The 17,412-nt window shown below is 34.6% G+C and overlaps 1 protein-coding gene across 2 annotated transcripts; it reads right to left on the bottom strand.

Moving 5' to 3' along the window:
• Positions 1 to 450: 450 nt before the first annotated feature.
• On the bottom strand, positions 451 to 9,430 carry LOC132268152 (uncharacterized). Of its 2 annotated transcripts, none has more exons than XM_059768915.1 (4): positions 8,883 to 9,430; positions 3,382 to 3,622; positions 2,388 to 2,481; positions 451 to 972 (listed from the first exon to the last, which is right to left on the bottom strand). In XM_059768915.1, the coding sequence occupies exons 1-4, from the start codon at positions 9,338 to 9,340 to the stop codon at positions 701 to 703; spliced, it is 1,065 nt and encodes a 354-aa protein (XP_059624898.1). In that variant the 5' UTR covers positions 9,341 to 9,430; the 3' UTR covers positions 451 to 700. The 2 variants fall into 2 exon arrangements, with proteins under 2 accessions (XP_059624898.1, XP_059624897.1); XM_059768914.1 differs by having other exon boundaries at positions 451 to 975; positions 8,883 to 9,429.
• Between the last annotated feature and the right edge of the window lie 7,982 nt (positions 9,431 to 17,412).

Raw genomic sequence — 17,412 nt, 5'->3', positions numbered from 1 at the left:
TTGCTAGTATTGAAGATGATAGTTCTATAAACCTCTTGTGATACTGCCAGTGTCAAATAAATCTTGAACATGAACACACTGGGAAGCTGGGCGCTCTACCAGCTAGGCTATTAGGTAATGCCCATGTTCTATAAGTGCTGCTGACATTGCTTTTGTGTGGTGCTCCTCCAATCAAGGAGCGATTTGTTAAGTTTAGCTCAGATCATACAATACGTTTTTCATGGCTCAAATTATATTCATCAGTTAGAACCCTACATGCTGGTGAACACACTGAAACTCATAATAATGCAATGAGCCTAAACATGGGAAAGGAAAAAGCTCTCGCGAGGGTTCTCCAACGTGAGCTCAAACCCGAAGAGAGTGAGGGTACAAGCTCACAGTGAGAGTACTCAAGCTATACTTGCTCTTTGAGAAAATGAAATGAGTATATCCCATGTAAAGACTTGCTGATACATAAACAATAATCCATCATGCTTGATGCTGCATTCAGCCAGACATCGTGCATAAGTATTACCAGAACCGAGCATTCATAAATATCCACATAATATACAGAAAAACAAAGCCAATTCTGAGGTCCCCACTTGGATTTGTTTATGACAAATATAACTTAATCCAAAATATCTTACTCAATGCATCCAAGAGTTTCTACCACCTGTTCATATCAACAAGCGATTGCATCTGTCATTTCGTCGAATAATAATCAAGCCTTGTGGGCTCGAGTCACAACCACAATTAAGAGCACCATGACGGAGATCAGGAAAGATGATCTCAGCTTTTGCTCGAAGGAATTTGTGGTTTCTTCAGTTGTTTTCTCACTGTCTGGGGACTGGAGAAGATCATTCACCAGCCTATAGATTTTATCCATTAGTTCCATGACTTTGGCCTTTGTGTTGCCAAAGATCAACATCAGTAGTGTTTTTGCCGGGTTGGAGCCATCAGCACTTTCATCCGAACTTTCAGGAGCACTGTTTTCTGCTGCAAAAATAAATGGAAATTTTTATGTGATCAACAAGTGCACATTTATGTATGTGATCATGAAATATAAACTGGAATGAAAAGCATTAATTCCATTCCACTCATACACATATCGCGAAAATTTCATGCCACTAAGTATAACTAAAAATCAAATGTACTTTATTTGGTTATGAATCAAAAATTCGGCTGCAATTAGCATCACTTTTATTTCCAGTCCATTATACAGGTTTACTTTAAGTCACAATCTCAGCAACACCACAGAATATACACAGATCAAACGAGTTAAATCAATCATAATATGTGGCTGATCTAATGATATAGAATCAACGGATCAGAATGAGTTAAAACAATTCTATTCCAGTTGCCAATATTACAGAAAAAAATTCAACCTCGTGAAAACCAGACTGATTCACCCAGTCCCCAAGGGCTGCCATGGACCCGTGGCCACTTCTTAGAGAATTATGCTTCATTCAGGACAAGAAATTTGAAAACTGGAGGGGAAGGAAAGGCCACATGTATGGAAAAGGACTTGCAAAAAAGTTAAAAGTAAATAAGAAGAAGGAACAGGGATGGAAAAGGCATTCCCTTTTCCAGTTTCATCGAGCCAGAAGCCAATGGGGAATAAAGAAAGTGGTATTACTTATTTTTGCTATTAGACGAGGAAGGTGTTATTTGAAGGCGAAAATGTACATAAGTGAGAGAGAGGGGAGGGTTTCTCTCCCCATCCTGCCCTCTTTAGTCAGAAAGAATGTATGCGCCATGGGGAAAAAGCTTTCCTCCTCTCTTCCATTCTTTCGTCCTCTACTTCATACAAACCTTCACAGAAACAATGGATGTAATTTTTATTCTTGCCCTTTTCTTTTCCTTTCACCCTTCACTTCCACTCCTCCCTCCTACCAAATAAACCAATAACGACCTTTCTCTATTCGAACTTCTCCTATTCCTCCTGCCTAACGTTGTTTATTTCACAAAATCCTGAATTTCTTCTCTCAGATTTTATGCTTCTCATCTTACAACTTTGTGCATGTATCATATAAAAATTGACAGAGACACAGCCTTCATAGCCATGGTGAGTTGATAGCCATCCAGTCAGCTAAACCGAAATTTACTCAAATAACAACATTGCCTTAGAAATTTTCAACCAAAAAAGCATTGCCTTAGATTAAAAGAAGAGCTTTGCCAAGCAAGTACTAAACTAAAGCAGAACAGCAGATACATTAGAAATATGAGTTCAACCAGAAAATCAGTACCCCTACCTGCCCATCGGATATAGCACTGATTCAATGAAACTCAGATAACCAATTTACTGGATATTATATATCGAACATAATAAATATGATATTTTTCTCATAAGTAACAGTATGTCGATTATAAAAGTTTACTTAATTGTATTTACAGGACCTCAGACGAACCTGCATCGAATGACTCTCTGAGCTCCCGTACCACATCATTGTTCAAAACAGCATCCCAAACAGCCTTGTCAGAAGACAATGAAATGACCATTCTCTACACCAAGAAAAGAATAAAAGAAAAAGGGAAAAGAAGAAGAAGAAGAAGATGAAGAAGAAGAAGAAGAAGAAGAAGAAGAAGAAGAAGAAGAAGAAACTTAGAAAAGAAATAAAGAATGTAACAAAAAAAAACCTAGGTAAGTTAGAAAATAAAAAATCATAACATGGTATACTAAATCCTACCTTACACATCAAAAAGGAAAATTAATTCCACTTTTTGCTTGATTTTTAAATATCAAATATTTTCCTTGAAAAATTGGATGACTTCACTTCTAATTTTGTACTGAAGAAGATAATGTCTGCATGTGCTCTAGCAACAAATGTAATGCAAAACAAAACACACTTTGCTGCTTCATCTTCATGGGACATCCAAACACCCACTAAAAATAAGCAAAAGAATGACACCCGGTAGCAAGAAACTTATTTACTACTGGCCAATGATATAAGTGCAAACTTACACGGAACTTACTTGGTAATTAGAGGTTATTCCATTGTATAGAATTGCTTATATCAATACAGCAATTGATCTCAACGGTTAAACTTTTTGGATCAAGATTTTCAGAAGATTAGCTAAAAGCAATATAAGATATAAGTTACATACAGTTATGTGAGAATTGTCCAACCACATAAAATTCATTACACTTCAAAAATCAAAGAGATTTTGAAAGCTTAAATTTAAAAGATCAAGGAGATCTTAAAAGAGACTGTAGATCATTATGATCTCAACATTTTGATATTCCAACCAATTTCAACTATTTTCCCAACAAAATTAATATTTCTAAAAAGAAGACTAGAAGTTCTAGTAATTTGAATTTAATTCCATCCAGGCTCAATTATTATGCTAACGTCAAAGCTTGAACCCCTAGTGAGAAATACAAAAATTGATACTTGGAGGCACCTGAACAGAAGGCTCAGTCTGCAGCAAATGAAAAGCATCATAAACTCTGTCAGATCCATGACGTTGCAACATTCTGGGATTACATAGCTGTACTGAGGGCTCAATCCAATCTAACTCCGACCCAACTGATGAAACTCTGTGCATTACACCAGGACTTGTAACATGATCCGCTATGTCCATGTCCGAATTATAAGAGAATCTATCCTTGATGAACTGTGAAAAGGAGGCTGGGTCGATAACCCTACAAGTATCAAACCATTCATAAACTGTACCACCTTATTAATTTGGTCTGTGGGGGTTAAGAGACACCCAAAATTGTAAATATAATAACATAAGATGATAATGCATAATAGTTTTTTTAAAATAAATAAAATAAATAAAAAACCAAAATCATGAATATTTTGAAAACAAAATCTGCCATACAATTTGGTAGTCTGAAACGTACGAAGAGATTCATATTCTCAAAGCACATTCATTGTCACTCCACAGAACTAAAGAGATCATATATTGCAAAAGATTCTCCAGGTAAGAAAAGGAAGATTGATCGGATATCAATTACGTATGAAAATGTTATAGTATATCACTATGACACCAAAAAAATTAGTGTTTGGTTTCATATCACAGCTGGAAAAAAAAATAAAAATATAAATAAAAAGGGTTAAACTTCACATCAGCGGCATCAACCAATTACAAAACTCCAAGGTTACCAAGTCATTAGCATATTGTGTCAGGCATGTCAATACTTAAATAAGAAATAGCTTACTTCACATTCAGTTTGATTTCAAAAACTCCCTTAACCTGTGTTGACCCAAAGGTTTTGACCTAAGGGCAATCTAGTAAATTTTGATGATAACAAACCATTAATGGTGTTTAGGCACCAATGTCTACATTGACTGTTGTACTAGATATGATCACATTTTCAACTTAGCTCTAAATGAAACAAAGATGAACAAAGTCGCATTCCAAGCATTCCAATGCACATGAAGACATCAATGGTCAAGCAATAACATGGAAATGACTTGAAGTTGAAAAAGGTCGATGCTAGGAGCAATCAAAGTTGACTTGAGCATCAATGATCAAGAATTCAACTCAAAGGTCAAGAATGCAACTCAAAGAGCAAGAAGATGCCTCAAAGCTTAAAGATTAAATGCCAAAGTTTGAAGAATGGTGTAGATAGGTTGGTGAATGTTTACGATTCAATGTCAAAGTATTTTTTAATCTCTTCTTGAAGCTCACTTCTATAAGATCATGCATATGCAATCAAAATCTCATTTTTGATCCTTGTACAACCTAGGAAAAGGTCTTGAACATCACTGTGACACAAACAAAGACCTAAACTAAGTCCTTAAAGGCTTACTTTTAAATGTCTAAGTTCAACCAGCCGACTGGTTGAACTCTACCAGGCTGCTGGTTTGTCCAGAACTAAATGGAGTTAAGGAGTGTAGCTTATTCAGTTTGAGTTTCAGCCAACTGGCATTCTAAACCAGCCAACTGGTTCATGCCAGATTTGAATTCAAACAGCTATAATTGCATTTAATGTTCTCTCAACTACTCCTAACAGCACTTTTCAGCCTTAAAACTCTATATATATGACTGATTATTTATGTATGAGATATGAAACTTGTCAGAGACATATATGAGTCTTTAAGAGCTGTCATTTGAGCATTCAATGCACTCTTCACTCTCTCACTCATCTCATTCAATAGACTTCAGCTTCAACGTAAGAATCATCAATACTCTAGTCTTGTGAGCATAAATTTGAGCTATCTATCTTTGAGAGATATCATTGTACTTCAATCTTCCAACAAATCTATTGTAAGGGTTGGTTTGACCAAGAAAGCCTAAGAGGAAGAGGTTCTCTTAGTAAGAAGGAAGGAGAAGCAAGTTTGCATCTTACAAAGGTTTGCTCTCCCCCCGAAAGGAGAAGCCATAGTGGATTTGGGAAAGTCTCGAGAGAGATCTTGAGCTGAGGATAGTTCCGAACCTCGCTAAATCGGCGTGTCAATTGTGTTTGAATTTCTCTTCCCTTATCTCATTTAAATTGTGCTTACTTTGATTATCACACATATTGTTTATTGCACAATTTATATAGACATTGCATAGTCTTGCTTAAATCTATTAATTTATAGGAGTCAATAATTGGGTAACACTATGGACCTTTATAAACTACAAAGGACGTGAAAAACAGCAGTTAGATGCTGCAATGGCCCTTTACTGCGTGAGAACCAATGCTCTAAACGTGCACCTTGTATCTAACATATAAATTAGTACACCTTGCAACTTTAATAAAAATAACCAATTGGTTTCAGGAAAGGTTGATTTTTTTTGGGAACTCCATTTTCCTATCTACAACAAAGCTTGTGGTAACAGCTCCTGCTTGATAAGGTTATCAAGCTAGTCTCACACAATAGAGGTCCACAGTTCGAACCCGGGCTCAGACACTAGTATTTATGTTACTCGAAGAAAGTTTAACTTATAATAAATAAAAATAAAAATAAAAAAGCTCCGGCTTGATAAAACTTTGAATCACTACTACTCAAGGTCGGCCGCACAGTCACGAGGAGTGACTGAATGTCTTGCAGAGGCCAATCACGTACTAGGTGATCTGAATCTATGATAGGTTGAGAGGGAGGGAGGGAGGGAGGGGGGAGGGGGGTGGGGTTCAGATGGGGAGATATAGAAATTTGAAACTCACCATAATAATGCTCTTAAGCACCAAATAGTAAATCTCTTCCACTCACATTGGGGATTATTTATATCTTTTGTAAAGGAAAAGGAAAAAAAAAGGCAACCAGTAAATCATAGTCAAATAATATTACTTATCAAAAAATATATATTTGACTTTAAATTCCACATCCGTTTCTAAAACTGCAAATGAACAGAACTGTTTGTGCGCTCCATAATTAAAATGTTCATGGCTCAACCATTTAATAATGAGCTAACACTGAGTGATATCAAGAGTGCTATTTCCTCAACAAGCTGAGTGTGAACATGACAAGGCATACTCATGTAGATTAACACAAGGTGCGCATGGTACTTACGCATCTATCAAGGTTTTTATTTATTTATTTATCTTTTAACATAAGGCCAAAAATTATTCATGTAAATAAAAATTATTCACATTTTCCCCTTGTTAAGCCATAATTTTCCACATCTACATCTTCTAGAACGTCATATAAGCTAGAATCTTAGGACCCAAATCAATCTTTTAAAAATTGGTCAGACTTCTACTTCACAGAATTCTTCTCCTTTTGTTCGATCAAGTAGCCTTTGCCTTAACCAGATTAACACAAGATGTCTGCTTCCCATTCTGTTAGGAGCTACGAAGCATGGACAAGGGCACGATACGACACACATATGCCGACATGTCAAATAAAAAAAAGTAGAATTATGGACTCGGCGTGGACACGGCTAATATAGATATAAATTTTCATTTGAAGAAATTATAGAACTTTAATTAATTTATAATTTCTATACTAAAGTTACATAAGTTTGAAGGTGAAGCTATTCAAATATCATATTACATGTGATATTACTATCCTATCTTGTCATTGTAGTTATGTTTTTGTTCATATTTCATACTGTAGCGTGTGTTTGATGTCAATTTTTTAAAGAAAAAGAGGTTGGATACTATGATATATGCTACATTATTTCTAGAACAATCGTATGTTTGTTTTATATAAGACAAAGAGTGGGGGATATGATGTCGAGTGTCCGGAATGTGTCGGCCAGGTGTCCAAGATGTGTTGTCTAAGTATCCTAAATAATAAAATTATTTTCAAATTATGGGCATGACCATGAAGTGTCGGAGATGTGTCGAGAGTGTCCATGAAGTGTCGGCGTCTGATACGGACATGACACCTCATAGAAGTGTTCGGGCACCTTAGATTAGGAGTTTAAAGTGTGAAAAAAAACGTAGTCACAAAGCAGAACCAGAGACACGATAACATTTTGAGAACTTTCGTTGTTGACAAAAAGTTTTTCAAAGATCTGATGTGAAGGAAAAAAGAAAGGGATCTTACATTTTCGTCAAAGTTGTAGTAATCCATTTATTTAGTATTATTAAAATAGAAGTGTTTGATTTGATATCATGTTATTGGAGTAATTCAATTTCCACTATGTAAGAGGTACCTTACGAGATGTATTCTTTTAATCAAGTCTTTAACTCAGTAAGTCCATCTATATTGACCTTGCTTCAGATTTCACCTTGATTTTATTTTCTTACATTTTTTACTTGGTCTCCTGAAGACAAGCCAAGCTTGCACGTGTAAGAGGCTCATCTTAGCATGATTCATTTGAAGTCCTACGCATTTCTCACACAAATTTTCATTTAAATGTTAGAAATAGTATGCAATGTAACAAATGACACGAAGGAGAAAAAAAAAAAAAAACCAAATCCAGTGTCAGCTTCTAAAAGTGGCCTACACAGTTTTGATTGTGCATTAAGATAAACAGTTACACATATAATTTTCTTGCAATAAAAAATTTGGTTTCTTTTTTCTATTTCCACATTGCTATTGAGCCCGATTCTCAATTCTGTAAAATATATATTACTTTTGTTTTAAGCAATGAATAAGAAATGTAGTAATTCACGTGAATTAAATTTAATTTGAGTATTTATAAGAACTATAGAAAGTGACATCAAATTTAAATTGAGTACTTAGACCATAGAAATATAAATGTTAATATTTAACTACCAATATGATTATCATTATATTTAACTAGCAATTTCATTTTCAACATCTCCATCACAGTCACTATCATCACAATCAATAAAATAACAATGAGGAGAATTACAAATTAACTTTATTAAGTTATTGTTACAAATATAAAATATTTTAGGATTGTTAGTTGTCAGGGTAAGCTCAGGTGTGCATTATATTCTGCACCATCAAAACAATAACAATAATAAAATTCACAGTTAATTTACCATAAAAATTTTGTCTTTACCACTCATTGTCATTATAACCATTGTTGCTAAAATAATAATTACATTAAGTACCAATTGACCTCAAACTCAGCAACCACTCATATGCTTATCCTTAATTTTGGATGTCCTATCCTTCATCCCTTTGAAATTTGGACAATTCACTTAAATAATAATAAATAAATAAATAAATAACTAACACTTGATTACAAGGATCAAGAATCAATAATTGTTCTCACCTATCAAACCCCAACAAAATTAACATCAATTAAAATGGATATCATGAACTAAAGAAAATATTATGTAGTTTTTCAAACACTTACAGAATACATAAGGATGTAGCTCTATCCTACATCCCTTTGAAATTTGGACAATTTACTCAAATAATAAAAAAGAAAAAAATATATATATATACATAAACTTAACACATGATTACAAGGATCAAGAATCAATAATTGTTAAACCACAACAAAATTAAAATCAATTAAAATGGATAACATGAACAGAAGAAAATATTGTGTAGTTTTTCAATCACTTACCAGAATACACAAACAAAATCAATTGAAGCACTTACTGTTGAAGATTAGAGACTGCATGTTGCACTTCATCTTTGGTTGGAACAGACCCAAAAACAAAATCATCACAAAACCCATTTGCCCTTTCATCTTCACTTGCATAAACACATTCCCAATCAAACTCATCACCAAAAGCAGGAGAAGAATAAGGAGTGGATGAAGAAAATGGTGATGAGGATCTAGTTGTTGGAGAGGATAGATGAAGTGTGTTGGAGTTGTGTTTGAAAGTGGATGATTTAGAAGCAGTAGAAGTAGAGCTGTTACTGGTGGTGGTGGTGGTGGTGGTGGTGGTGGTGGTGGTTCTGGTGGACTTTGGAAATGGTTCTTGGGCTGCACCACCGACACCAGCCCTAACTGCCCTTTGAACTGTCCTCAAGTTCAACATCCCTCCACCTCCTGCTCCTCTTGCCGCTCCTCCTCCCATTCCTCTGTTACCCCCAAATGTTTTCCTTATCATCTCTTATCCCTATCTCTTGTTTCTTTTTTTCTCTCTCTAAATTTAGCAAAGATTTTGTTTGATTCTTTCGAGGATGAATTAATGGATGGGATGAAAGTTGGAATCTTGTGTGCTTTACCGACTCATACGTTTAGGGGGCAATGTCACAATGATAATGATGCGTCAATTCTGTGAGTTCTTGCCCTCGTTAAAAACTTTTTGTCACAAAAAAAAATATAAATTAAATTAAATTAAATTAATAAAATATTATAATAATAATTAAAAAATTATTTATCATAGTCATAATAGATATGAATATTTAAGATTTTTTATTAAAAATCCAAACTATATGATATAAAAAAAGTTAATGTTCTCGAATAGTGATTGTATTTAGTGTGGGTTTTATATGTTTATACATATACAAGTATAATACAAATATTAATAAAAAGATTGTGAAAAAAAGGGTAGTATTTATATATTATTTAAAAGAGTGATGAAATTATTTTTTGGATAATTATATATTGAAATTATTTTTTGGATAATTATATATATAAACTGGCATATTTTTTGCTTTAAAATCTCGTATCTTTGACTTATCAAAGAAATAGATCGTCTATGTTTACTTGATGGAGAAGATATTGAGGAAATTTAGGAGGTATTGACGCCATTTTGAAATTGACCCAAAAGTTGTCCCGGACAAATAAAAGCATGCAATAAAATAACCTTTTTCTACAAATAAAAGCATGCAATAAAATAACCTTTTTCTACAAATAAAAGCATGCAATAAAATAACCTTCTTAAACTTATTTTTCAGTCACTATAACTTTAGACTTAAAATTAAAATATGAAAAATGATACTTCCACCGAATATTCAGACCCAAAACTTAAACCGATGGTGATATGTCACTATAGCTATACCATATTTAAAAAGATAAAAATTTAAAGATAAAACTATCCTTACATAATTTCAATTAGCAAAGAATCTCAATTACCAATAGCAAAATGATTTTTGCACCCAATAATTTAAAGATAAAACTATCCTTACATAATTCCAATTAGCAAAGAATCTCAATTACCAAGTGAATAATGTAACAAATAAGGAAGTGAAGCCCTCCACTTAATTATATTTGGTATAAATAATTAATTAAAAATTATTCAGCAAGTGTTCTGTGTGAATATCATTACTCTTACTAGTAATATCTCTCTTCATCCATATTTATCCATAGTCAAGCCATTGTTTATATTATTCTCACACTTTTCTCCATTACCATTATTGATTCCCGATTAGGATACACAAATATATCACTTTACAGTACTTGTTACCATCTCCATTACCATCATCAACATCATCCAATCTATCCCATTGTCAAATCATTCTTTATTTTCTTCTCCCACACTTTTTTCCATTACAATCATTGATTTCCAATCAGGATACACAAATATATCATTACCATCACCATTACCATCATCACCGTTGTCGTCGCCATCACGTTGCCCTAAGAGACCACTCATTTCTTTTCCATGGTGGCATTCTCTCTTTCTCTCCTCTTCAAATTGATGAACTCGGTTCTCTAAATCCATCACTCAATCGATGAGCCCATTCAGTTTGTTGTTGGTTTTGTACAAAAGAGTGTTGATCATACCCAAGAGCTCTGTATACACAGACAGACACCGCTTTTCTTTCTTTTTTTCTTTTTCTTTTTTCCTTCTTTTGGAGTTATGATGAAAAAAAATTTTCTTTTTTTTTTTTTTTTGGAGTTATGATGAAAATTTTATAAACTTGTTATTTATTTATTTACTTTATGTTTTGCGTGTGTGTGTGTGTGTGTGTGTGTGTGTATATATATATATATATAAAGGAGAGGGAGAGTGTTTTGATAAAAAATTTAAAACAAAATTATGAGGATTGAACTACAGTATGCTTACAAATCTATATATATATATATATATTTTGATGATTTCTTTTTAGAAATTTATATATTATTATTATATATAGATAGTCTTCCGATAAAATTTATAAAAGGAATTTTAAGGGAATTTTAATTATAGTCGTTTTTGAAACAATGATTTCAATTAAGTGACCCTAAAAAAGGGAGGATGAATACAAGAAGACAATAAAAGGATAATTTTATCTTGAAAATTCCTGTTGTTTTAATGGACATACTAGTGGGACCATTTGATTGCCATATTAATTTATCTACCTTAATATCTAGATAAAAGTGCACTTAATATTTAATTTTTATATAAATAATTAATTAGTAATTAATATCTAAGGAGTCAAATGGAAAGATATAGATTGATAGAGAAATTAAAATAGAAAAGCATTTTTTTTTTTTTTTTTTTTTTTTTTTTTGGCTTTTTCAAGTTTCTTCTACCCCTTAAAATAAAAATTCTTATTTTTCTTCAATCAAGCCCTATGGTGGCAGGAGTGGAAGGCAGCAGTGGTGTAGGTGGTGGTGGTGGAAGGTGGAGGTGGTTATAACGATGGATGCGGTAATGGTGACAAGGGTGGTGGCAATGGCAGTGGTGGTGGTCGAAGGTGGTAGTGATGAAAGGCGGTTGTGATGACCATGTCATCTTTTTCTTTTTTTCTTTTTCGACATTTATTTTATTTTATTTTATTTATTTTCTTTGTTGCCTTAGGGTTTTGTGGACCCTAGGTAAGGTTTGGTGTCTGGGAATGGCTCCCGACACTCCATGCATTCATTCTAGCACATTTTATCCTCATGACATAGTTTAATTGTATAGCATTGCATGCTTCTTAAATTGTATTTTTATGGGGGTGTTTGTGCTATTTTATTTTGGGGATATTTTTATTATGGGAGTTCTTTGTGCAATTATCTTTTAGAGGTATTTCTTTGAGGGACTTTTGTGCAATTAAGGGAAAGTTAGGATATGTGTCATTTTATGATTGGGCCATGTGTTGAGAGTTAATTGGGGACAAGTAGAAGGCTAGGATTATGACATGTGGAGGGTGAGGATTAAAGTGTGTGTGATAGAAGTTGTGCTAGGGTAAGTGTTATACATATTATTTATCATTGTTTACACATTTTTCCTCTATTCTTCTTCTTTTTCGCCACTATCTCTCTTTTCCTCCATTAGAAGTTCATTTAGGACATTCATTTCCTCCACCTTCCTCTCATCTTTTTACCATATCATAGAAGAGAGAAAAGCTTGGGGACACCATTTGCAACCTAGCCCTTATCTTGGATTTTGCATTGCACCATCTTGCTCTTGGATTCTAGAGAGGCTTTTTCTAGTGAAGTAGGGGGTGTAGTATAATTGTAACTTAGAAATTTCATTGTGTTTTGAAAGGTATCATGAGTTGTATATGTGTTGTGTGAGTTATGGAGATATTTGTTTATTTTTATTTCTTAACCTAGGCTCACATGATGTTTAAAGACATGATTATATAGCTTATAAGTTTATTGTTCAAGTACTAAAATGATATGTTCCATTATTGCTTCCTTGAGATATTACAAGTTGTTATTCTTATATAACCTTCATGCTTGTGAATTGCTATATCACATGCTTAGGACTTACTTGAGTTGTGTAAATACCATTTCTTAGTTTAATGATCTTACATGGATACTTATATTCCTTAAATTGTTAAGATGAGTAGAGACTCTTAATGCTAGCATGATGATAGTCTAGTGTCTGATATCTTAATGTTAGCTTACTTGTCATTTTGCTAAACTCATGTCATGATTTAGCATTGAGGGCCTTAGGACATGTTATGCTTGACTGCCACTACTTATGTACGCATGTGTAGACACTAAAATTTTAGTGGGCTTTGGTTTTAACAAATGGACCTATTAAATATGGGCCTAATGTTTAATTAAGTTATTTAATTGGCCCAAACTTGGTCCACTTAAATTATTTAATTAGCCCAGCCCAGATGGTTAAATAAACAGATAATTATTCCTAATAAAATATATTTGGAATAATTATTTTTAAGGATAATTATCATAATATAACCGGCCCGACCTAGTTATAATTTTATCCTTATCAGGAAATGACACGTGTCATCATCTTATCAACCTAAGAAGCCTATAAATAGAAGCCTGGAAGAAGGAGGAGTAGCTACACAAATTTAGAGTCCAGAAATCCAGAGACTCAAAAATCCATAAGGTACACAAATTCAGAGTCCAAAAATCCAGAGACTCAGAAATTGAGAGATTCAGAAATTCAGAGGGCAAACCTGAAGGCAAAGAACACCAAACACATCCAAAGTCGTGCTGTTCTTCACTAAATTCAACAAATCCTCTCTGAAGATGAAGAACAACAAGCACATCAACTCGTGCCATTCTTCATCCAAATTTCACGATGATTAACAAAAAGCACATCAAATCGTGCCGTTCTTCATCCAAATTCTACGGTGATTCAAGATCAAGCTCGTGCAGCCCTTGGATCCAACCAACCAAAAAGAAGATCGAATCAAAGGACCTTATTCTTTATAAAGATTATTACAGAGGATTGTACTCCATCTTTATAAATTAATAAAAATCTATTTGCTCCCAATTTTGTTTTTATTGCAGACTACAAAATTTGTGTGTACAAATTTCTAGCACGCCCGGTGGGACATCCTCTGCCTTTCATTTCTTTCTCCTACATCAAATCCTCAACAAATTCATCATCAGATTCTATAATTTCCAATAAGATTCAAACGAAGAACAAGAATACCACCAAAGACATCGCGGTCATGACGGACAACATCAATACCATCACAAAAAGTGGCAAGAAGGTTGCAACTTCGTTAAATGGTACAAACACCTTTACAAGTTTGATGATGTGGAGCATGGTCAAATCATCCGTTCCTACCAAAAGACAGCACGATGCGATGAGAGTCAATTCTGCCAAATCTGTTAAAGTAACAACTAAAACTCATACTGCCTTCACCTCGCTGGGGGCAAAACGGAAGGTTTCTACAACCTCAAAGGTTGCTCCAGTCACAAGTTCAAGTTCCACCTCGCTGGGGGCAAGGAGGAAGGTTCCTACAACCTCAAAGGTTGCTCCAGTCACAAGTTCAAGGCTGGTCCACCCAAGGCCAAAGATTTTTTCTGACTCCATCACTATGCCAGTCATGATGACGAGTACTACTTGTATGAAGAGCAATTGACGACTATGGCCCGTACAATTGAAAGATTACAACACTCTTTCAAGGAGCAAGATTTGAAAATTGGCTTATTGACAGAAAAGTTTAAATTGCGTGATGACGATGCTGAGTCAAGCAAAGGCTGAATTTCTCATTCTAATTCCATGCCAGAGAACACTCCAATTGATGATCAAATGACGTGTTCACCAATCCAACAATTGATGCTACCTCCGTTACCTCACTTTCGGTCCAACAACTTTAAGACATGATAGTGAATTGCATAAGAGAACAATACAATGGCTTTTCTCAAAGTTCTTGCATGTACTCAAAGCCTTACATAGAAATAATTGACATCTTAAAAATGCCGATTGGATATCAACCTTCAAAGCTTCAACAGTTTGACGGAAAAGGCAATCCCAAGCAACATATTGCACACTTTATAGAAACTTGCAACAATGCTGGTACAGATAGAGATCTCCTTGTCAAGCAATTCATTCATTCCCTCAAAGGGAATGCATTTGATTGGTACACAAACCTCAAAGCCGGAGGTATTGACAGTTGGGAGCAAATGGAACGAGAATTTATCAACTATTTCTACAACACTTGTCGTACTGTAAGTATACTAGAGCTTACAAACACAAAACAGATGAAGGGTGAACCTGTGGTTAACCACATCAACCGTTGGCGAGCTCTAAGTCTTGACTACAAGGATCGTTTGTCTGAAATTTCTGCAGTTGAAGCATGTATGCAAAGCATGCGCTTGGAGCTTCTTTACATCCTACAAGGGATTAAGCCTCGCACATTTGAAGAGTTTGTTACTCGAGCCCACGACATGAAGCTTAGCATGGAAAATCATGGTGCTAGGAAGATGTTCCTGATATATCCGACAACCTTCAAGAAGATAAGAGAAGTGAATCTTAAGAAGAAGACAATATACTTCTTAACTCGAATGACGAAATAGCTTCATCTTTCATTATAAGCATCATCTCGAAAGACTTGCATCAAGAAACGCACCATGCTACAACAATGACTTCAACCGAAAGTGCAAAATCACAGGGGGCATTAAGTCAAGGAAACCAAGAAGAAAATCCTCAAAGTGACGACGAGATAGTCCGTGCCCTCCAGTATAAGCTTGGATTGTTGTCTGATTCTTGCAAAGTTGAAGAAAATTATTAAAGTTAAAGTGCTCCTAGATACGAGCTTAAACTGTCGATGACACTCCTTGACACGAGTTTAAATTGTCTACCTGGAAAAAAAATCAAGAACTCCTTGATACGAGTTTAAACTGTCTCCCAAACAAAAAAAAAAAATGACACTCCTTAACACGAGTTTAAATTGTCTACCTGAAAAAAAAAAAAAATCAAGAACTCCTTGATACGAGTTTAAACTATCTTCCAAAAAAAAAAATAACATTCCTTGACATGAGTTTAAACTGTCTACCTGAAGAAAAAAAAAAAAAAAAATCAAGCACTCCTTGACACGAGCTTAAACTGTCTACCTGGAAAAAATATCAAGAACTCCTTGACATGAGTATAAACTGTTTGCCCAAAAAACAAAATTTCGATGATACTCCTTGACACGAATTTAAATTATCTACCTGAAAAAAAAAAAAAAAAAAAAAAAAAAAAAAAAAAAAAAAAAAAAAAAAAATTGTGAACTACATGTTGACTTTATCCCTGTTTAGAGTATGTAGGCATCTTGGAAGTTTGTTCCAAGTTCAATCAACTTAAAAAAAAGGGGCAAAGTGTGTTCATCATATGATATCAAAAGTGATTCATCGTACCCTATCAACTTGGCACGCCACCAAAGTATAGCTGTAAAGAAAATTTTGGTCTGTCATCAAATTGTAGCTGTAAAGAAGAAATTTGGCCAGCCGCCAAAGTGTAGCTGCAAAAAAGAATTTTGGTCTGTCGTCATAGTTGTAGTTATAAAAGAAATTTTGATCCGATAAAGTGTAGCTGCGAAGAAATAAATTGGTTCGTCGCCAAACTGTAGCTGCATAGAAAAATTCTGCTCACCGCCAAGGTATTGTTGAAAGAGAAATTTTGCTTGCCACTAAGGCATTGCTGAAGAATCTGGTTCATCACCAAGGTGTTGTTGCAACAAAATTTTGACTCACCACTGAAGTGTCGTTGAAAGAAAAAAAATTTGCTCGCCGCCGAGGTGTTGCTGAAAGAAAATTTTAGCTTTCCGTCGAGGTATTGCTAAAAAAATATTTGCTCACTGCTGAGGTGTTGCTGAAAGAGAAATTTGACTTTCTACTGAGGTGTCGAAGAAAAAAATTTCGCTCGCTGAAAGAACCTTGAAGAATATTAGTGGCTGGGCACCAACATTCAAGGAATGCTTTGAATATATCTCCATGGTGATCATATGAAGACAGCTCGCTGATAGAACCATGAAGAATATTAGTGGCTGGGCACCAACATTCAAGGAATGCTTTGAATACATCTTCATAGCGATCATATGAAAATAGAGAGGCGAATAGAGCACCATATAGTTGTTGTTTTGATAGAAAGTCGTGGAAACGCGCCAAGACATCTTCTAACCACTCCCAATATAGTTCTGTGTGTGGCAAAGCAGCAGAAAGTGTACAGGGAATACTCCATGATACTTCCTTCGCCTGAACATTGAGACCTAAGAGTGAAAACTGGTTTTCCTCAACTATTCTCTCATGAAGTGGAGAATTTAATATCAAGGCTTCCGAGACAATGGATTCTTCATTAATCTGATCAAGACCAAAGTTGGTGAGGTCGCCTGTAGCCTTGTGTGTCCAATGAGAAGAACAATGTTCATTGTCGGGATCAAGCATTTGAATGCGTGTCTAATGAGAAGAACAATGTTCATTGTTGGGATCAAGCATTTGAAGCATTTAAATTCATATGTCGGGATCAGACATATGAATGGCATTGCGACCGAGAAGTGAGTCGGATATGCTTAATGTGGTTCCTCGGCTTCTTTGACTATTTTCGCTCTCGAAGATAGTCATCTTTTGCTTCAT

This window comes from Cornus florida, unplaced genomic scaffold, assembly GCF_030987335.1.
Source record: "Cornus florida cultivar Cherokee Brave unplaced genomic scaffold, ASM3098733v1 CherokeeBrave_3.0.0_Hap2_Chr08, whole genome shotgun sequence".
NCBI lineage: Eukaryota > Viridiplantae > Streptophyta > Magnoliopsida > Cornales > Cornaceae > Cornus > Cornus florida.
The sequence above is the reverse complement of the archived record's forward strand: the minus strand, read 5'-3'. Positions and strand labels throughout refer to the sequence as shown.